Consider the following 21,639-nt stretch of genomic DNA (forward strand, 5'->3'; position numbering starts at 1 on the left):
CCTCGCCACGCCGGTAATTGAGGCAGGGTAGAGAGTGACGAAATAGGGCGGCGTTGGCTCAAGCGGTAGCACGCGCGCCTAGAGATCTCGGGAGCGCCGGATCGATTCTCGGTCCCGGCGTCTCCTTTTGTGATTTTCTCCTCTCACGTCAAAGTCTCACCCCGTTACTTGGCGGGGTATCCGGTCGGGTATTGCCGAGTTTCCCCCGAAAACGAACCCCGTTACAATGGCGCCCATCAAAGTGTGGATTCGGTGAGGAACACGCGGAAAATCAGCTCCGCACTGGAGAGTGCGGAGAGATAGCACACGTGCGAACAAGACGTTCGCGAAGCAGCCCTCGCAGCGAGCTGTGTTGCAACGCGGGTAAATCACAGGTGTTGAGAGAGTTCTCCGCCACACCGAGGGATTGTGATCTGGTCGGGTATTGCCAAGTTTCCCCCGAAAACGAACCCCGTTACAATTTATACTAAGTTTTTTTAATTGATACGCTGAAATTGCGTTATCAATTTTACAGTCTAAGAAATTTTTGAATCTATCTGAATAATTTGAAGTATTTCTACTTAAGGCGTAAATTGCTCTTGAATAGAGACTAGTGCGCTTAAATTGCGCTAGAACTAGTGTTTACAAAGAGTGGTTTATCAAACTTATATAATGAAAAGAAATGCGCCGTAAATTGCGCATTCACGTCTGTAAGTGGCATATTTTACAAGTATAATATAATTTTTATAAATATAGAAATATCTACTAAACACTGTATTTGCGCTTGAGTAGAGACTAGTGCGCTTGAGTTACTGCAACTAGTGACTAGTCATAGGCTGTGCAAAGCCTTTTATAGGACGCTAAGAGAGGGGGGACTGAGCCACCATGTGTGTGTGTATACCGGAATATTTCTGGAACTACTCCGTCAATATCAATAAAATTTGACATGCATATCTATTTTTGGATTCTGAATTTGGGAAAAACAGGTATTTTTTTTTCTCAACTATTTTTTTATGGCCATGTTTTGATTTATAAAAAACACTATTTTGTATTTTTTTTAATCATCCCATCATTACAAACAATTCAGCTAAATGCATTTTCGAAAAAAATAAAATTATCTACCTATCCTTGTTTGGTCCTCGGGATTGACCGCTTTGTTTGCCAGATAAAATAATAAAGGTGATTTTTTTTTAAATTCTTATCTCTAAAACTAAACATCATAACCTTATGAAAAAAATCATGTCGATGGGTCATGTGTTAAACTATATCTCATTAAAATTTCAAGTAATTTGACTACTTATTTTTTCAATAATTTTTCCGTTTTTTCAAAAACTGTGTAACGAGTTGAGAACCGCTGCTAACTCGTAACGGTATGAGTACCGCTGCGCCGCGACGAAACAGGGTAGACTCGCGCGCGCGAAGAAAAACACGTGCGAATTCGGGAATAAGAGCGAGAGAAATAGAGAGAGCGAGCGCGCGGGCTAATCCTTCAGGTGCGCGCTCAAATAGCTCTCGGCCTTCAAGAAGTAAACACGCGACTTCTTTCGTGATATCGTGTGCTGTACTGTGCCCAGCGGATCGAATTATATCCTGTGTGTGAGTGCGACGCGGAATCCGGGTATCCTGATCTCCCTGCTTAGCAGTCTAGTGACGTTCTAGTTCTGCAGTCTGTCCGGGATCAGGAGCTTCGGCGACGAGATCGAGTAGGTTTGTGTGACGCGCAGTAAATGTGATTGTGTGCATGAGAGTGTATATCACCCACGCGAGGGTGATCCGGCGCGCGCTACCTTTACGGCGATTTACGCGTGCGAGCGCTATTATTCCAGCGTCGCGGCGAGTCGCAAAGTTGTTGGCTACTCGCGTATTATTATTTTTATATTTATAAATTCACGGTTTTGACGCGCTAGTAAAATATAACTTAGTCTTATTATTTTACGTGCTTTTTCGTCATTTCTCAACCTCGCTCGTTTACTTCCGAATCCTGTTCCTTCCTGCGAATACCGCTGCCTCCGCAGGCGTTATTTCTTAGTATCTAACGCAGTTAAGCAGCCCTCTGGTTGACCCAGAAAAACAAAAGCAGCTGAGACAGCTGCATGCAACGGAGGTGTTTCGCAGGCGTAGAGGAGTCCTCCGCCACATCGAGGAAACGCGTTCTATTCGTTTAGAGCGTTATTCGTTGATCAGATTTACACCCCGTTACAACTGAAAAATATTAGTTTTTTTTTTGTTTCTCGATCATGGACGTAAAAAGGCCTTATTGTACTTAAGATTTTAGGAAAAAGTAGATATTTTATGTGTTTTGGCTTAGATTATTGCGCAGCTTTTAAATCCCTATGGTTCTTCAGATATCAAGGTTTAAATTTTTTCTTGAAAAGTTTTTGATTCCCTATATCTCTAAAACAATGTAGTCAAATGCCTTAAAATTTAATTTAGCAATTCACCATAAAAAAAGCTATCTACTGCTGGAATTTTAAACGATTTTGTTAAGCGGTTCTTAAGTAAAAGGCTAAAATGTAAAAACCGTTTTTTCTCAAAATGTTTGCTTCCTATTATAGGGGTGTCGTTGCACGTCATTAAAGTCTCTCCCTATGTATTAATGTCATACTAATATATATATATATATATATATATATATATATATATATATGGGTGGTTCTCAGTCAAATCGAACATAAAAAATTTGTTTATCTTTAATTCACGGTAAATATGTTCCAGAACAAGTTTTCAATGCACCTGAATTATTTTAGATGTAATTATTTTTTACCAAAATGGTAGGGAGCCAAAGATGTCAATATTGGCAATTTTTGGGTTTTCAGCACAAATTTATTAATTCATAGCTCCTCAGGGAAGCATTTTTCACTATAGACATAAATATACTTCTTTTTTGTAAAATTTTCTCACATTTTTATTTAAAATACCCTTAAAGTCATATATATATATATATATATATATATATATATATATATATATATATATATGTGTGTGTGTGTTATACCTAAAATTATTAAAATTCATATTTAAAGCCTGTGGCAAAGCTTATGAATTGCTTGGAGTATTCCTAAAAAAATCACAGAGGTTGCAAACATTAAAATAAAGAAAGTCACCGTCAGAAAAATTATAAAAGTTGATTTTATTGTTACAAATATTTCTATCCAAGTCAATAAATCGTAAATATATTATATCTCTTACAAAAATTAACTTAATTATCTACTGACTTTGAACAATTACGATCGAGTTTATGTTTTATGTTATAATTTTTTGCAAAAGACATAATATATTTACGATTCCTCGACTTTGGTAGGAATATTTGTAACAATAAAATCAAGTTCTATGATTTTTTTGGCGATGATCCAAGTGACGCAATTTATTTCTATAAGCAAACATGTATTTAAATAACTTATCACTAAGCTTTGAATTTTTAGTCAATGATGGACATTAAGAAATAATTTTCTCCTTCGGTGACTTTCTTTATTTTGATGTTTGCTATCTCTGTGATTTTTTAAGGATTGCCCCGAGCAATTCATAAGCTTTGCCACATACTTTAAATATGAATTTTAATCATTTTAGCACAAATTTATGGATATCTCCATTTTTAGCCAAAGATACAGGGTCTTTGCTATTCTGGGACCCAAACAGGAACTTTTGCGTTATAAAAAGGTATCTCCATAAATTTTTTGGTGGTCGTAGTCCGGATCGAAATCTTAATTTCACCAATATTAAGGTTTAAATAGCTTATAAGATAGGTATTATATATATAAATTTTTCAAAAAAAGTATATCTATGTCAATAAGGAAAAATGCTTCCCTGAGGAGCCATGAATTAATTAATTTGTGCTGAAAACCAAAACATTTTCTTCGACACGCACACGGACCCCGCCCCCACAATCACCGGCTTCTGCTATGCTGCACTTTATGCAAAACACACGACACGGAGCTGCTGCACTTTGGACAAATATTGACGACACGGAGCTCGTCATTACGCGACAAGAGTACATTCGTGACTGCGGTGAACTCATCGGCGGCACACGTCCAAACGTAATTTGCTGACGATGCATTCCTGGAAAAAAACGACGGATAAGCGACGCACACACATACACATACACACGCATATTCTCTCTCTGTCTCTCTCTCTCTCCCTCTCTCTCTCTCTCTCTCTCTCTCTCTCTCTCTCTCTCGAATTGCTCTCGCGGCCTGCTCGTTGGCCCGCCGATAAGGCAGACCTCCGTTCTGTCCGCGGCGCCTTGGCCTGGAATGAATGCGGGATGGTCGTCTTCTTCCTCTCGTCTCTTCACTCTCCTCCACACTCCCACACGCACTCACTCTCGCTGGACTCTTCGTATCGCACACGCGAACGCGCTCTTCCGAACACTCACGATTTCACACCTTGGATTCGCGATGTACAGAAGAAGCTCGTACGACTATTACACCGGTACGTACGTCTCGGGCAACAGTTAAACAAGAAGTGTCGTGCCGCGTCAGCCGCCGCGGCGATGCGCGCTCTCTGCGCTCTGGCCAGGCCAATCAGTGCGCGCGAATAGGACAGTCCCCACGACCGCGCTTAACTCGCGCCCCGACTACCCTGATATCGGGCTATTGGCCGTCGATACGGCCCCTTCTTCTGACGGCTCGCCTTCCCGCTCACGCTCGGCTCGCGCCCATCAACCTGCTCCCCTGGGATGCTCAACGCACGTACCCGCTCACACACGCTTTAATTTTCCGCGAATTCTCCGGACGCAGCCGAAGTTACAAGGATTCCGCGAATACTCTCACACTTTATTCTTCTTCTTCTCACCGAACTCGCTGCTTCCATCAATCCTTGTCGTCGCTACTTTTCCTCCGGCTTTCTAGACTCCTCACCAAAAACACTCACACCGAACAACAGAGAAACACACACGAGTTAGTAACAATTTGCGCACAAGACACAGAGCACGCTGAAGGACACAGCGCACGACGAGTCACCTCGTCGCAACCTCACTGAAATTTTTTATGAGCGCTTGAAATTGCATCCCATTTTTCGGCTTTAGTCTCGAGTGCTTAAATTGTGACCTGATGATTGTCGGCTAAAACGCTAACCCACGGTCTTGGGTTGTTTTTGGAGGTTAGGAACGAACCTTTGCAAACTAATTAATTAAAAATAGTACTGTGCTCAGCGAATTAAGTTTTTATTACTCCTACAAATTTTTAGTACACAAACCGCAGTTTTATGCTGTTTTTTGAGGTTAGGGACGAATTTTTGCTTAGTTGACTAAAAATTATATCACATTGATTTTATAATTTTAGTTATAAGATGTAATATCAAAATATAATTAAATATTGATAGCAATTATTAGTATAACTACATAAATAAATACATAACCATCTATAAAATACATAAATACATAAAATGTATTTTATAGGTGGTCCTGGAGGTTCTGGAAAAACATTTTTATATAAAACTTTTATTTCTTAAAATAAAAAATTTTTATCAATGGATTTTTATTATGGACTGGAATAGCTTCAATATTACTCCCTTAGGGTATGACCAGTCATAGAACTTTTTGTTTACCTTTAGATTTGACCAATATCGAAACCGCATTTTTACAATTGATATGTTACAATGAAGTTCCTTTTGAGAATAAATTAATTATTATAGGAGAAGACTTTGGGCAAATTCTTCCTGTTTTAAAAAATAGTAGTTTTAAAAAAAGCATTATTATAGTAGAAACTATAAAATCATCATAACTTTGGTCATATTTCCATATTTTGAAATGAAATATAAATATGCATTCATTTAATGAAAATTTTTTAAAATTATTGTTAAGAATTGGAGAAGGAAAAATCAAAACATTTAAAATTTCCAATGAATGGAAAACGAATGATATATGTTCAAAATTTTTTGAAAACAAGATTCATTTTTTATTAAATAGCGTAATACTCACCTCTCATAATGAATACACTCATTTTATAAACTAAAAAATTTTAAATCAAATGGAAGGGGAGACAAAAACATATTATAGTATAGATACTGCAACGTATAAAGGTGTCGATAAGTCTGATGACAATATTTATATAAATTTTCCAATCGAAATATTAAATAGCATTCGTGAAGGATTACCACCTCATCAACTTAATATAAAAATTGGTTCAATCGTTATGTTAATAAGAAACTTGAGTATAGCAGATAGTTTATGTAATGATACACGATTAAGAGTTAGCAAATTATTAAAGTATAATATTGAAGCAGAAATTATAACTGGAGACAAAATTGGGAATAAAGTTTTTATATCTAAAATTACATTGAATACCGGAAATTCGTCTTTATTGCCATTTATTTAATATAGAAAACAATTTTCTCTAGTCTTAGCATTTGCTATAACTATCCCTAGTGGTAATATCATTTTTTCAAAACTATTTAAAACTATTTAAAATTGTTTAAAACTGTTGTAAACTGTTGAAAAGTACGTATTTTTGGACATTTAAAACAGTTTTAAACAGTTATGAGCAGTTGTGAATTATTTAAAACAGTTTAAAACAGTTCCTAACTTTGTTTGAAAGTTTTATCAATTAACAGGAATTCGCTATGAACAATTTTAAACAGTTTTAAATAGTTTGAAAGTTTCTTGTTAAAGTTATACAAACTAATAAGAATTTGTTTACAACAGTTTTAAATAATTTATACAATTTTGAACTTTTGTATTTAAATAGTATAGAAAAGTATTAAAAAAACAGTTTGAATAGTTCCGTATATATATAGATACACACACACACACATATATATATATATATATATATATATATATATATATGTAGTCAGATATTAATGATAGGGAAAATATCATAGTAAATATTTTCTCTAAATAATCATTATTTATTCAGAAAATAATACATAATGTAAACTATAATCACAGTTAAACACAACGTAGAGACTTTTACTACTTTCGATTGAAAAGTAAATGTAAATAAAACATTTTTTTTTAACCTTAAATTAACTGAAACGTTTACTTTAAAAATAACATTTTATAAAAATAATAATTAGTAATAAATAATCTTTTTGGCATAAAAAATACTAAATTAACTTTTTAATGGCCCTCTGTAATCCATATCTTCATCATCACTTACGTTTTCTTCATTAAAAGACTCTAATGTTTTACATCTTTTTCTTGCTTTATTGATGCACTGGTTATGAACGGTATTTAATTTTTGTAGAAAATATTCTATATCATCTATATTTAAATTTTTGATTCGCATAAACTTATAAACTTGCTTTTCTAAAGCAACTGTCTTCAATGGATCCAACTTTTTTTTGTCTTTGGTATTCTTCTGCTTTCTTACGCAGCGCTCTGCCAAATCTTTGAATTCGTACACTCCTTGATTTAAAATTGCCAGTCATTTACTTGGTGATTTTGTTCTCCAACTATCGTTGTATGCTTTAGGATTACAAGGGACCCCATGTGCGAGCAAGACATTTCCAAATTCATCGTAATTTAATTTTTCATCAGATTCGAAAGTATAAATGGTATCATAATGATAAAACGGATTAACCGTAGAACTGTGGGAATCTAAAACAAGATTATAAAAATTAAAAATCATGATAAATATGTTCGTAATGTTTTTTTAATAAAATTAATTTAGCAATATCTGAATACCTACCACTCTCATTACTGTTTCTAGATAATGTTCGTCCACTTTGCTTATTAATATGTTGGGCGTTTTCTTCATTCGGATTGGGATTTTCTGATGTTGGCTGGAGTTCCCTTAACATATTTCTAAGGTCTTCATTTTTTTTCCTTTCAGCAATGTACAACTTTTTGTAACTATTTGCTTGTTTTGATAGCTCTGCGATACCATCTTTTTGTCTAGGAATCTAAAAAATAACATTGAAAATCTTTAAGTATAAATTTGGATTAATATACAATGCAAAGAAATTATTTTCTTTTCGTCTGAATCTCTTGGTATATATAGTGATATGTGAGGTTAACGTTGTTGAGGCAAAAGCTTCAGGGAGATTAACAAACTCAAACTCGCATATTAGATTAATATAGTAAATTTAACACTTCAACTTACATTACTAATATCTTTTATCGGAGTAGAAGTTTCCGTAGTAAAAAAAACTTGGATCTTCAATATCACTTACACTTTCATTTTGTCTTTGATTTATATACTTTTTTAGAACATTATTCTCTCGATGAACTTTCTGTTTCTTTCTCTCTTTATTTATTGCCTTTAGTTTCCATTTATTATTTGAAAGCATTTTCTTTCTATTGTCATCATCTTGATCGTTGACTATATCATCATCACAATATTCTTCAAGTGATAAATCATTGCCCTCGTTTTCTTGGTTGCTAACATTAGTATTATCATGTAACTGATGAGAAGTTTCAATATCATCAAGTGTTGTACTATGTGTTGGTACTGAAAATCTTTTCGCTATAGATTTACTAAGCACTTCGTTATAGGTATCTGAAAATTATTAATAAATGTACAAATTTAAATTACATGTATTTTATAACAATAAAACTGAATATTTTCAGCATAATTAATACTAACCTGCAGCATAAAGAACATAGCACTTAAGTATTTCGCCACCAGGACCTCTTCTAAAACTAAATTTTGTTTCTTTGTAAATGTTTTTATTGTTTTTGTAAGTTTCGTATTTGAACTTTTTTATAACATCGGCAGGGATGATTTCTCTTTGCGACTTTGCACCAGTTTCCTTTGGTAAAATATGAACATATAAATATGGATAAAACTCATTAGAGTTTGCACCATTTTCATCACTGTCACCCATTATATAAAAATATATGTTTAAAATATAACTTATACTCGTATACAGTTTGCTTTTATTTGTTCGCGATTTTTTTACTTAGGTAAGATAAGGAAAAATGCGAGAACGGAATAGGTTATGTAAATTTGTACTGTTATATTCACACAGCTCAATGAAACGGAACACGGAACATATTGTACACAGGCTCCCACGGTTGGGAGTCGAAAGTGCGGAAAGCTCCCCTCATAGCCAACTTCAGACCTCACCGAGCTTAAGACAAGACGAACGTACTTACTTTTGCGCACGATGCGCACGACGCATGTGAAAGTGAGAAATAAAATCCAAAATGTAAACTCTTAAATCTAAATACCCCCCGCATGTGCCCTTATACCAAGGCGAATTTGCTATGTTAGGTGACTCGGACGCCCTCTCAGTAAATAACTCTCAGTAAACACTCAAAACTCGGTGCACATTGAAGTTGGCTATTATAGCTTTTCGCGCATACAGCTGTTAACCCTGTTTCCGTCCTCCTCTTGGTGCTGACTTCAAAAAATTTAATATTTTGTATTGTTCTCATCGGTAGCTTGTACATTAGTGTACATAGTGATTATAAATATTGAAATTATAAAAAAGTTATCTTTATAAAGAATCGCAATGAATAAAAGAGGTAATTATAAAACGTACTATGACAGGGATTGTTTAACTTCAAAGATTCCTCGGTCAACAAGTTATATAAAAAAAAACAGTACTAAATTTGAATCAAAAAATTTGTTACAAACAGAACATTTCAATGAGCACAATAAGTTTTCTAAATTGGTAAGTATTAAAATCTTCAAACTGTAACTAAACTTAAAAAAGGATTTTAGATTTATGTAAAATTTTATTTGATTAATTTTAGACCTCAAATACTATGTTTCATGACATTGATAGCTCTTCTAGCATCAATAATTCATCAAAAGGAGATGGATTGTTACTTAAATCAGATTTTAGAAATACACGTGTTGTAAGTATTGGTGTGTTTTTTAATAATTGAATGAGGAATTGGATAGTGTGATACATATATCTTTTATTGATTATCCAGGCAGATTCTTTTGACCATGTTCGCGTATCCACTGAGTATACATCAAAACATAACCTCTTATTTGATGCAGACTTTGAAGAAATAAATGTAAGTACAGTTTTATAATAAATGAAGCTTAGTCAAAATCAAATATAAAAAATAACAATCAATTTTATTCAATTGTATTAAATGGTTCGGAAATAAAGTTAATGTTAAGCAAAATTACTTTGCACATTGATACACAGAAAGTGAAAGTTCGCATTAACTAAAAACTAAATCACACTGCAACCATGATTTATTTGATTTTTAAAATCAAAATGCAATCACAATTTGCAATCACAATTTTATTGATTCTCATTTATTTTATATTGCAGTAGTATATTTTAAAGCTAACTACATAATTCCAATGCTCTAAATACTCTTGTTTAAAAGAAAACTGGTGTAACTTATGTTAAATCAAATACAAGTCTTTTATCGCTTCAGAAGTTGATGCGCACTGTGACTTCTTGTCCATCGTCGATTGAGATACTTAATATAACACATGTTAGATATGTTGCCTCTGAACCTACAGCATTTAGAGCTTTGAAATTTTGCAGATAACTTTAGCAATATCATATAATATATATGACTCATCGCGAGAGATGTATTTTTAATTTTCACACTCATTTTAATATTTTAGCAAGAGGGTTTTGTATTCTTAATTGATTTAATTAATTTTTTATTATAGTTAAGTAATTTGTAGGAGAGTATTTAAGTGTTGCAATATCATTAATAATTAGTACATGATTGATTTTATTATCCAACTGTATTTCAATCAATTGAACATTGAAAGGTATGATAGTTTTAAACAGTTCTAAACATTGATGAATAGTTTTAAGCAGTTTTAAACTTTTCTATTAAAATAGTATTGATCAATACGAATTTGTTTAGTATAGTTTTATAAAGTTTCAAACAGTTTTAGACAGTTTCAAACTTTTGTATTAAAATAGTATCGAGACAGAAAAGAATTAGTTTAGACCATTTTTAAACAATTTTAAACAGTTATGAACAAATATAAACATTTTTGAAAAAGTTTGAATAGTTACTAATATTTATGAAATCATATTACTTTTTATAAAAATTATACAATAAACAAGGATATTTAAGATATAGTATGACTTTAATTTATTTTATTTCACTTTTACAGAATTTATTATAGAAATAAAAAAACCTAGTAGAAATATAAATGTAACGAATCACAAAAAACGATTGTTCTTTTAGGAATACAAATATTTGTTGCTAAAATAGGTATATGTTGGTATATTAACAGTCGGATACAAATTTGTTTTGCTATATTGCAATTACTTTTCTTCATTTTCAACACTTTTTTATTTTCTTTTTCGAAAGGAAAAGTATTTGCTGCCCATAATGGCCCCCAATTTTCAACAGTAATGGGCACATGCAAGAGTAAATGAACATTATAATTCATGTTCGATTCACCAAAGAATTCACCAAAATAAAAAACATATTTGATGAGCAATTTTTTTGCAGTTTCAAGCATATCTTTCGTTATTGAATCATTTAAGAGTAAAGTCATGGCAGTGGAAAACATAGCAAGATGATTTAAATATTTTCTCGGTAAAACTACTTTTAAACATGGCATTGCATAGAATACAACCCATGCAAGCCAGTTGGAAGCTGTCCAATTCTTTCGATCTTTTATACTTCTCGGAACCTGGCCAATACATTTTGGTGGTTTAATTGATAAAAGTTGTTTGTCAATACTATTCAAAGCAGTTGGTGATCCAACATACTAATTTTCATTTACACTTTTTAATAGAATTTCAGTATGAAGTTCTGTGACACCAAGCAAACATGAATGCATAAAATCAACAATCATGCCTTTAGCAAGATCAAAAAATTTTAGATTCATTAATGAAGCTGGTCCCCAAACTCCCATCACATCTTTTGAAGCAGGCGCAGCAAGTACCATTTGATTTTTGATACTATCATCTGTTCGTAATTGAGGAACTTTTTCAAGCATTGGATATTTATGAATACCATCTATCCGTTCACTTGGGTGCTCACAGAACGTACATCCGTAAAGGCCGTTAAATCGTTTCATATTTAGTACAGCACATCTGCATACTGAGTCAACACAAAAACCTAATGGGAATAATTTACTCCTAATTATTTTGGCATTGTGAACCCATTTAAATCCTTGTGAAGATAATTTGTTTGCTTGCTCTACAAACGGATTAAGAAACATATTCATATCTGGTTCAGAGTCATTTACCCATATACCAACTAAAATCATATGTTTTTTTCTTAAGTGATCTGGTAACTCGTGGATCATCAAATAAATAGGCCATACAGAAACCTTCGAATGATCTGCTGCTTGGCAACCATCAGTATTAAATGTATAGGAAAAATTATTATCATTATTTAGGTACTTCTTATCTTTTGAGAGTTTTTTATAAACTTTGCCATCATAAATATCTTCAAGAGCAGAAGAATTTTGTTTTTTTCTTATAAATCTATAATTTAAGTTGTTTACTATATCTTTATTGGAAAAAAACTTTTTTAACTGATCCTCAATGTCGATATGAATAAAAAATGCACCAGTTGAAGAAGATGACATAGTATAACCACAAACACATTTTTGTGTAGATTTCACATTTTTGAAACTTCCTAAATACTTATTACATTGCCGGCACAACGTATGATACGTAAACGATTCAGTACTTACATCCATTAATTTTCGAATCATGTACTTTGTCATTGGGAATATGTTTCTACAGAAGATAAAATTTAATGCTTTAAATCAATCTAATAAAGTAACCCATGTTAAAGAATGCTTCTTTCCTATAGTCATAAAAATTAATAACACTTCTGCGACATTCATGTTAGTACAACCACAAGTTCGTTCTTCTAATTTTTGTTGAACGTTAAACAATTTTAAACAGTTATGAACAAATATAAACATTTTTGAAAAATTTGAATAGTTACTAATATTTATGAAATCATATTACTTTTTATAAAAATTATACAATAAACAAGGATATTTAAGATATAGTATGACTTTAATTTATTTTATTTCACTTTTACAGAATTTATTATAGAAATAAAAAAAACCTAGTAGAAATATAAATGTAGCACACTGCCAATTAACATCAAATTTTTTTTATTAAAATATAAGCAAATTCTATGATACTTTTGTTTTTTATACCAACTAATTGATATACTTGAATTATATTTTTTATAACTATACTATACAACAATTTATTTTGATTATTATAACTAATTTTAATAACGTTTTTGTATAAGTTGGTTGCTGGACTCCCTCGCCCTAGGGAAAAATATTCTCGCGAGGGCAGTAATCACCGGGGGAAAATCTACTTTTGTTTCGTGTTGAATATAGTATTTTATTCCACTTTCGGTTCAAAGGCCACTATTTGAGCCTGAAAAGCGGGGTAGAAACTTTTCTTTTTTTATAAATTATAAAAATAAGAAATACAAGTACGAAAATTATCAACATATTTTTAATTTTTCAAAATTTTCAACATTTTTTCTACTTTTTTCACGCAAATTTCTCATTTTTCCCGCGAATTCCATTGGCAAAAAAATATGCTACCTTCACCCCCATCTCAAGGCCAAAAAGTGGTCTTTTTGGTCGGGTGTGCAAATAAACAAATTTATAAAAAAAAATTAATCGTAATAATTTAATTTTAATTGCCGCTTCAAGAAGGTTTACAACAAGGCAACGTTCAACAAAAATTAGAAGAACGAACTTGTGGTTGTACTAACATGAATGTCGCAGAAGTGTTATTAATTTTTATGACTATAGGAAAGAAGCATTCTTTAACATGGGTTACTTTATTAGATTGATTTAAAGCATTAAATTTTATCTTCTGTAGAAACATATTCCCAATGACAAAGTACATGATTCGAAAATTAATGGATGTAAGTACTGAATCGTTTACGTATCATACGTTGTGCCGGCAATGTAATAAGTATTTAGGAAGTTTCAAAAATGTGAAATCTACACAAAAATGTGTTTGTGGTTATACTATGTCATCTTCTTCAACTGGTGCATTTTTTATTCATATCGACATTGAGGATCAGTTAAAAAAGTTTTTTTCCAATAAAGATATAGTAAACAACTTAAATTATAGATTTATAAGAAAAAAACAAAATTCTTCTGCTCTTGAAGATATTTATGATGGCAAAGTTTATAAAAAACTCTCAAAAGATAAGAAGTACCTAAATAATGATAATAATTTTTCCTATACATTTAATACTGATGGTTGCCAAGCAGCAGATCATTCGAAGGTTTCTGTATGGCCTATTTATTTGATGATCCACGAGTTACCAGATCACTTAAGAAAAAAACATATGATTTTAGTTGGTATATGGGTAAATGACTCTGAACCAGATATGAATATGTTTCTTAATCCGTTTGTAGAGCAAGCAAACAAATTATCTTCACAAGGATTTGAATGGGTTCACAATGCCAAAATAATTAGGAGTAAATTATTCCCATTAGGTTTTTGTGTTGACTCAGTATGCAGATGTGCTGTACTAAATATGAAACGATTTAACGGCCTTTACGGATGTACGTTCTGTGAGCACCCAAGTGAACGGATAGATGGTATTCATAAATATCCAATGCTTGAAAAAGTTCCTCAATTACGAACAGATGATAGTATCAAAAATCAAATGGTACTTGCTGCGCCTGCTTCAAAAGATGTGATGGGAGTTTGGGGACCAGCTTCATTAATGAATCTAAAATTTTTTGATCTTGCTAAAGGCATGATTGTTGATTTTATGCATTCATGTTTGCTTGGTGTCACAGAACTTCATACTGAAATTCTATTAAAAAGTGTAAATGAAAATTAGTATGTTGGATCACCAACTGCTTTGAATAGTATTGACAAACAACTTTTATCAATTAAACCACCAAAATGTATTGGCCAGGTTCCGAGAAGTATAAAAGATCGAAAGAATTGGACAGCTTCCAACTGGCTTGCATGGGTTGTATTCTATGCAATGCCATGTTTAAAAGTAGTTTTACCGAGAAAATATTTAAATCATCTTGCTATGTTTTCCACTGCCATGACTTTACTCTTAAATGATTCAATAACGAAAGATATGCTTGAAACTGCAAAAAAATTGCTCATCAAATATGTTTTTTATTTTGGTGAATTCTTTGGTGAATCGAACATGAATTATAATGTTCATTTACTCTTGCATGTGCCCATTACTGTTGAAAATTGGGGGCCATTATGGGCAGCAAATACTTTTCCTTTCGAAAAAGAAAATAAAAAAGTGTTGAAAATGAAGAAAAGTAATTGCAATATAGCAAAACAAATTTGTATCCGACTGTTAATATACCAACATATACCTATTTTAGCAACAAATATTTGTATTCCTAAAAGAACAATCGTTTTTTGTGATTCGTTACATTTATATTTCTACTAGGTTTTTTTATTTCTATAATAAATTCTGTAAAAGTGAAATAAAATAAATTAAAGTCATACTATATCTTAAATATCCTTGTTTATTGTATAATTTTTATAAAAAGTAATATGATTTCATAAATATTAGTAACTATTCAAACTTTTTCAAAAATGTTTATATTTGTTCATAACTGTTTAAAATTGTTTAAAAATGGTCTAAACTAATTCTTTTCTGTCTCGATACTATTTTAATACAAAAGTTTGAAACTGTCTAAAACTGTTTGAAACTTTATAAAACTATACTAAACAAATTCGTATTGATCAATACTATTTTAATAGAAAAGTTTAAAACTGCTTAAAACTATTCATCAATGTTTAGAACTGTTTAAAACTATCATACCTTTCAATGTTCAATTGATTGAAATACAGTTGGATAATAAAATCAATCATGTACTAATTATTAATGATATTGCAACACTTAAATACTCTCCTACAAATTACTTAACTATAATAAAAAATTAATTAAATCAATTAAGAATACAAAACCCTCTTGCTAAAATATTAAAATGAGTGTGAAAATTAAAAATACATCTCTCGCGATGAGTCATATATATTATATGATATTGCTAAAGTTATCTGCAAAATTTCAAAGCTCTAAATGCTGTAGGTTCAGAGGCAACATATCTAACATGTGTTATATTAAGTATCTCAATCGACGATGGACAAGAAGTCACAGTGCGCATCAACTTCTGAAGCGATAAAAGACTTGTATTTGATTTAACATAAGTTACACCAGTTTTCTTTTAAACAAGAGTATTTAGAGCATTGGAATTATGTAGTTAGCTTTAAAATATACTACTGCAATATAAAATAAATGAGAATCAATAAAATTGTGATTGCAAATTGTGATTGCATTTTGATTTTAAAAATCAAATAAATCATGGTTGCAGTGTGATTTAGTTTTTAGTTAATGCGAACTTTCACTTTCTGTGTATCAATGTGCAAAGTAATTTTGCTTAACATTAACTTTATTTCCGAACCATTTAATACAATTGAATAAAATTGATTGTTATTTTTTATATTTGATTTTGACTAAGCTTCATTTATTATAAAACTGTACTTACATTTATTTCTTCAAAGTCTGCATCAAATAAGAGGTTATGTTTTGATGTATACTCAGTGGATACGCGAACATGGTCAAAAGAATCTGCCTGGATAATCAATAAAAGATATATGTATCACACTATCCAATTCCTCATTCAATTATTAAAAAACACACCAATACTTACAACACGTGTATTTCTAAAATCTGATTTAAGTAACAATCCATCTCCTTTTGATGAATTATTGATGCTAGAAGAGCTATCAATGTCATGAAACATAGTATTTGAGGTCTAAAATTAATCAAATAAAATTTTACATAAATCTAAAATCCTTTTTTAAGTTTAGTTACAGTTTGAAGATTTTAATACTTACCAATTTAGAAAACTTATTGTGCTCATTGAAATGTTCTGTTTGTAACAAATTTTTTGATTCAAATTTAGTACTGTTTTTTTTTATATAACTTGTTGACCGAGGAATCTTTGAAGTTAAACAATCCCTGTCATAGTACGTTTTATAATTACCTCTTTTATTCATTGCGATTCTTTATAAAGATAACTTTTTTATAATTTCAATATTTATAATCACTATGTACACTAATGTACAAGCTACCGATGAGAACAATACAAAATATTAAATTTTTTGAAGTCAGCACCAAGAGGAGGACGGAAACAGGGTTAACAGCTGTATGCGCGAAAAGCTATAATAGCCAACTTCAATGTGCACCGAGTTTTGAGTGTTTACTGAGAGTTATTTACTGAGAGGGCGTCCGAGTCACCTAACATAGCAAATTCGCCTTGGTATAAGGGCACATGCGGGGGGTATTTAGATTTAAGAGTTTACATTTTGGATTTTATTTCTCACTTTCACATGCGTCGTGCGCATCGTGCGCAAAAGTAAGTACGTTCGTCTTGTCTTAAGCTCGGTGAGGTCTGAAGTTGGCTATGAGGGGAGCTTTCCGCACTTTCGACTCCCAACCGTGGGAGCCTGTGTACAATATGTTCCGTGTTCCGTTTCATTGAGCTGTGTGAATATAACAGTACAAATTTACATAACCTATTCCGTTCTCGCATTTTTCCTTATCTTACCTAAGTAAAAAAATCGCGAACAAATAAAAGCAAACTGTATACGAGTATAAGTTATATTTTAAACATATATTTTTATATAATGGGTGACAGTGATGAAAATGGTGCAAACTCTAATGAGTTTTATCCATATTTATATGTTCATATTTTACCAAAGGAAACTGGTGCAAAGTCGCAAAGAGAAATCATCCCTGCCGATGTTATAAAAAAGTTCAAATACGAAACTTACAAAAACAATAAAAACATTTACAAAGAAACAAAATTTAGTTTTAGAAGAGGTCCTGGTGGCGAAATACTTAAGTGCTATGTTCTTTATGCTGCAGGTTAGTATTAATTATGCTGAAAATATTCAGTTTTATTGTTATAAAATACATGTAATTTAAATTTGTACATTTATTAATAATTTTCAGATACCTATAACGAAGTGCTTAGTAAATCTATAGCGAAAAGATTTTCAGTACCAACACATAGTACAACACTTGATGATATTGAAACTTCTCATCAGTTACATGATAATACTAATGTTAGCAACCAAGAAAACGAGGGCAATGATTTATCACTTGAAGAATATTGTGATGATGATATAGTCAACGATCAAGATGATGACAATAGAAAGAAAATGCTTTCAAATAATAAATGGAAACTAAAGGCAATAAATAAAGAGAGAAAGAAACAGAAAGTTCATCGAGAGAATAATGTTCTAAAAAAGTATATAAATCAAAGACAAAATGAAAGTGTAAGTGATATTGAAGATCCAAGTTTTTTTTACTACGGAAACTTCTACTCCGATAAAAGATATTAGTAATGTAAGTTGAAGTGTTAAATTTACTATATTAATCTAATATGCGAGTTTGAGTTTGTTAATCTCCCTGAAGCTTTTGCCTCAACAACGTTAACCTCACATATCACTATATATACCAAGAGATTCAGACGAAAAGAAAATAATTTCTTTGCATTGTATATTAATCCAAATTTATACTTAAAGATTTTCAATGTTATTTTTTAGATTCCTAGACAAAAAGATGGTATCGCAGAGCTATCAAAACAAGCAAATAGTTACAAAAAGTTGTACATTGCTGAAAGGAAAAAAAATGAAGACCTTAGAAATATGTTAAGGGAACTCCAGCCAACATCAGAAAATCCCAATCCGAATGAAGAAAACGCCCAACATATTAATAAGCAAAGTGGACGAACATTATCTAGAAACAGTAATGAGAGTGGTAGGTATTCAGATATTGCTAAATTAATTTTATTAAAAAAACATTACGAACATATTTATCATGATTTTTAATTTTTATAATCTTGTTTTAGATTCCCACAGTTCTACGGTTAATCCGTTTTATCATTATGATACCATTTATACTTTCGAATCTGATGAAAAATTAAATTACGATGAATTTGGAAATGTCTTGCTCGCACATGGGGTCCCTTGTAATCCTAAAGCATACAACGATAGTTGGAGAACAAAATCACCAAGTAAATGACTGGCAATTTTAAATCAAGGAGTGTACGAATTCAAAGATTTGGCAGAGCGCTGCGTAAGAAAGCAGAAGAATACCAAAGACAAAAAAAAGTTGGATCCATTGAAGACAGTTGCTTTAGAAAAGCAAGTTTATAAGTTTATGCGAATCAAAAATTTAAATATAGATGATATAGAATATTTTCTACAAAAATTAAATACCGTTCATAACCAGTGCATCAATAAAGCAAGAAAAAGATGTAAAACATTAGAGTCTTTTAATGAAGAAAACGTAAGTGATGATGAAGATATGGATTACAGAGGGCCATTAAAAAGTTAATTTAGTATTTTTTATGCCAAAAAGATTATTTATTACTAATTATTATTTTTATAAAATGTTATTTTTAAAGTAAACGTTTCAGTTAATTTAAGGTTAAAAAAAATGTTTTATTTACATTTACTTTTCAATCGAAAGTAGTAAAAGTCTCTACGTTGTGTTTAACTGTGATTATAGTTTACATTATGTATTATTTTCTGAATAAATAATGATTATTTAGAGAAAATATTTACTATGATATTTTCCCTATCATTAATATCTGACTACATATATATATATATATATATATATATATATATATATATATATGTGTGTGTGTGTGTGTATCTATATATATACGGAACTATTCAAACTGTTTTTTTAATACTTTTCTATACTATTTAAATACAAAAGTTCAAAATTGTATAAATTATTTAAAACTGTTGTAAACAAATTCTTATTAGTTTGTATAACTTTAACAAGAAACTTTCAAACTATTTAAAACTGTTTAAAATTGTTCATAGCGAATTCCTGTTAATTGATAAAACTTTCAAACAAAGTTAGGAACTGTTTTAAACTGTTTTAAATAATTCACAACTGCTCATAACTGTTTAAAACTGTTTTAAATGTCCAAAAATACGTACTTTTCAACAGTTTACAACAGTTTTAAACAATTTTAAATAGTTTTAAATAGTTTTGAAAAAATGATATTACCACTAGGGATAGTTATAGCAAATGCTAAGACTAGAGAAAATTGTTTTCTATATTAAATAAATGGCAATAAAGACGAATTTCCGGTATTCAATGTAATTTTAGATATAAAAACTTTATTCCCAATTTTGTCTCCAGTTATAATTTCTGCTTCAATATTATACTTTAATAATTTGCTAACTCTTAATCGTGTATCATTACATAAACTATCTGCTATACTCAAGTTTCTTATTAACATAACGATTGAACCAATTTTTATATTAAGTTGATGAGGTGGTAATCCTTCACGAATGCTATTTAATATTTCGATTGGAAAATTTATATAAATATTGTCATCAGACTTATCGACACCTTTATACGTTGCAGTATCTATACTATAATATGTTTTTGTCTCCCCTTCCATTTGATTTAAAATTTTTTAGTTTATAAAATGAGTGTATTCATTATGAGAGGTGAGTATTACGCTATTTAATAAAAAATGAATCTTGTTTTCAAAAAATTTTGAACATATATCATTCGTTTTCCATTCATTGGAAATTTTAAATGTTTTGATTTTTCCTTCTCCAATTCTTAACAATAATTTTAAAAAATTTTCATTAAATGAATGCATATTTATATTTCATTTCAAAATATGGAAATATGACCAAAGTTATGATGATTTTATAGTTTCTACTATAATAATGCTTTTTTTAAAACTACTATTTTTTAAAACAGGAAGAATTTGCCCAAAGTCTTCTCCTATAATAATTAATTTATTCTCAAAAGGAACTTCATTGTAACATATCAATTGTAAAAATGCGGTTTTGATATTGGTCAAATCTAAAGGTAAACAAAAAGTTCTATGACTGGTCATACCCTAAGGGAGTAATATTGAAGCTATTCCAGTCCATAATAAAAATCCATTGATAAAAATTTTTTATTTTAAGAAATAAAAGTTTTATATAAAAATGTTTTTCCAGAACCTCCAGGACCACCTATAAAATACATTTTATGTATTTATGTATTTTATAGATGGTTATGTATTTATTTATGTAGTTATACTAATAATTGCTATCAATATTTAATTATATTTTGATATTACATCTTATAACTAAAATTATAAAATCAATGTGATATAATTTTTAGTCAACTAAGCAAAAATTCGTCCCTAACCTCAAAAAACAGCATAAAACTGCGGTTTGTGTACTAAAAATTTGTAGGAGTAATAAAAACTTAATTCGCTGAGCACAGTACTATTTTTAATTAATTAGTTTGCAAAGGTTCGTTCCTAACCTCCAAAAACAACCCAAGACCGTGGGTTAGCGTTTTAGCCGACAATCATCAGGTCACAATTTAAGCACTCGAGACTAAAGCCGAAAAATGGGATGCAATTTCAAGCGCTCATAAAAAATTTCAGTGAGGTTGCGACGAGGTGACTCGTCGTGCGCTGTGTCCTTCAGCGTGCTCTGTGTCTTGTGCGCAAATTGTTACTAACTTGTGTGTGTTTCTCTGTTGTTCGGTGTGAGTGTTTTTGGTGAGGAGTCTAGGAAGCCGGAGGAAAAGTAGCGACGACAAGGATTGATGGAAGCAGCGAGTTCGGTGAGAAGAAGAAGAATAAAGTGTGAGAGTGTTCGCGGAATCCTTGTAACTTCGGCTGCGTCCGGAGAATTCGCGGAAAATTAAAGCGTGTGTGAGCGGGTACGCGCGTTGAGCATCCCAGGGGAGCAGGTTGATGGGCGCGAACCGAGCGTGAGCGGGAAGGCGAGCCG

General features: G+C 31.3%; 5 protein-coding genes and 1 long non-coding RNA gene across 17 annotated transcripts in view; 3 read left to right on the forward strand and 3 right to left on the reverse strand.

The window, feature by feature from the left end:
* The window catches only part of LOC107981573 (hepatocyte nuclear factor 4-gamma), a 436,128-nt gene that overhangs the window by 100,977 nt on the left and 313,512 nt on the right, over window positions 1-21,639 (forward strand). The gene's annotated exons all lie outside the window — the stretch shown is intronic.
* LOC116416609 overlaps window positions 1-21,639 on the reverse strand; it is a 233,330-nt gene that overhangs the window by 28,541 nt on the left and 183,150 nt on the right. The window lies entirely within an intron of this gene.
* On the reverse strand, window positions 6,805-8,759 carry LOC116416604. 2 transcript variants are annotated; one of them, XM_031925555.2, is made up of 4 exons: window positions 8,505-8,759; window positions 8,022-8,417; window positions 7,608-7,821; window positions 6,805-7,516 (listed from the first exon to the last, which is right to left on the reverse strand). In XM_031925555.2, the coding sequence occupies exons 1-2, from the start codon at window positions 8,743-8,745 to the stop codon at window positions 8,026-8,028; spliced, it is 633 nt and encodes a 210-aa protein (XP_031781415.1). In that variant the 5' UTR covers window positions 8,746-8,759; the 3' UTR covers window positions 6,805-7,516; window positions 7,608-7,821; window positions 8,022-8,025. The 2 variants fall into 2 exon arrangements, with proteins under 2 accessions (XP_031781415.1, XP_031781416.1); XM_031925556.1 differs by having other exon boundaries at window positions 6,981-7,506.
* On the forward strand, window positions 9,361-9,933 carry LOC107981575. The gene is made up of 3 exons (XM_016987682.2): window positions 9,361-9,537; window positions 9,620-9,724; window positions 9,803-9,933. The coding sequence occupies exons 1-3, from the start codon at window positions 9,376-9,378 to the stop codon at window positions 9,905-9,907; spliced, it is 372 nt and encodes a 123-aa protein (XP_016843171.1). The 5' UTR covers window positions 9,361-9,375; the 3' UTR covers window positions 9,908-9,933.
* Window positions 16,300-16,872, reverse strand: LOC116416607. The gene is made up of 3 exons (XM_031925558.1): window positions 16,696-16,872; window positions 16,509-16,613; window positions 16,300-16,430 (listed from the first exon to the last, which is right to left on the reverse strand). The coding sequence occupies exons 1-3, from the start codon at window positions 16,855-16,857 to the stop codon at window positions 16,326-16,328; spliced, it is 372 nt and encodes a 123-aa protein (XP_031781418.1). The 5' UTR covers window positions 16,858-16,872; the 3' UTR covers window positions 16,300-16,325.
* LOC100679793 lies at window positions 17,474-19,234 on the forward strand. 2 transcript variants are annotated; one of them, XM_031925554.1, is made up of 4 exons: window positions 17,474-17,728; window positions 17,816-18,211; window positions 18,412-18,625; window positions 18,717-19,234. In XM_031925554.1, the coding sequence occupies exons 1-2, from the start codon at window positions 17,488-17,490 to the stop codon at window positions 18,205-18,207; spliced, it is 633 nt and encodes a 210-aa protein (XP_031781414.1). In that variant the 5' UTR covers window positions 17,474-17,487; the 3' UTR covers window positions 18,208-18,211; window positions 18,412-18,625; window positions 18,717-19,234. The 2 variants fall into 2 exon arrangements, with proteins under 2 accessions (XP_031781414.1, XP_031781413.1); XM_031925553.1 differs by having other exon boundaries at window positions 18,727-19,234.

This window comes from Nasonia vitripennis (genome assembly GCF_009193385.2).
Source record: "Nasonia vitripennis strain AsymCx chromosome 2 unlocalized genomic scaffold, Nvit_psr_1.1 chr2_random0012, whole genome shotgun sequence".
NCBI classification, from domain to species: domain Eukaryota; kingdom Metazoa; phylum Arthropoda; class Insecta; order Hymenoptera; family Pteromalidae; genus Nasonia; species Nasonia vitripennis.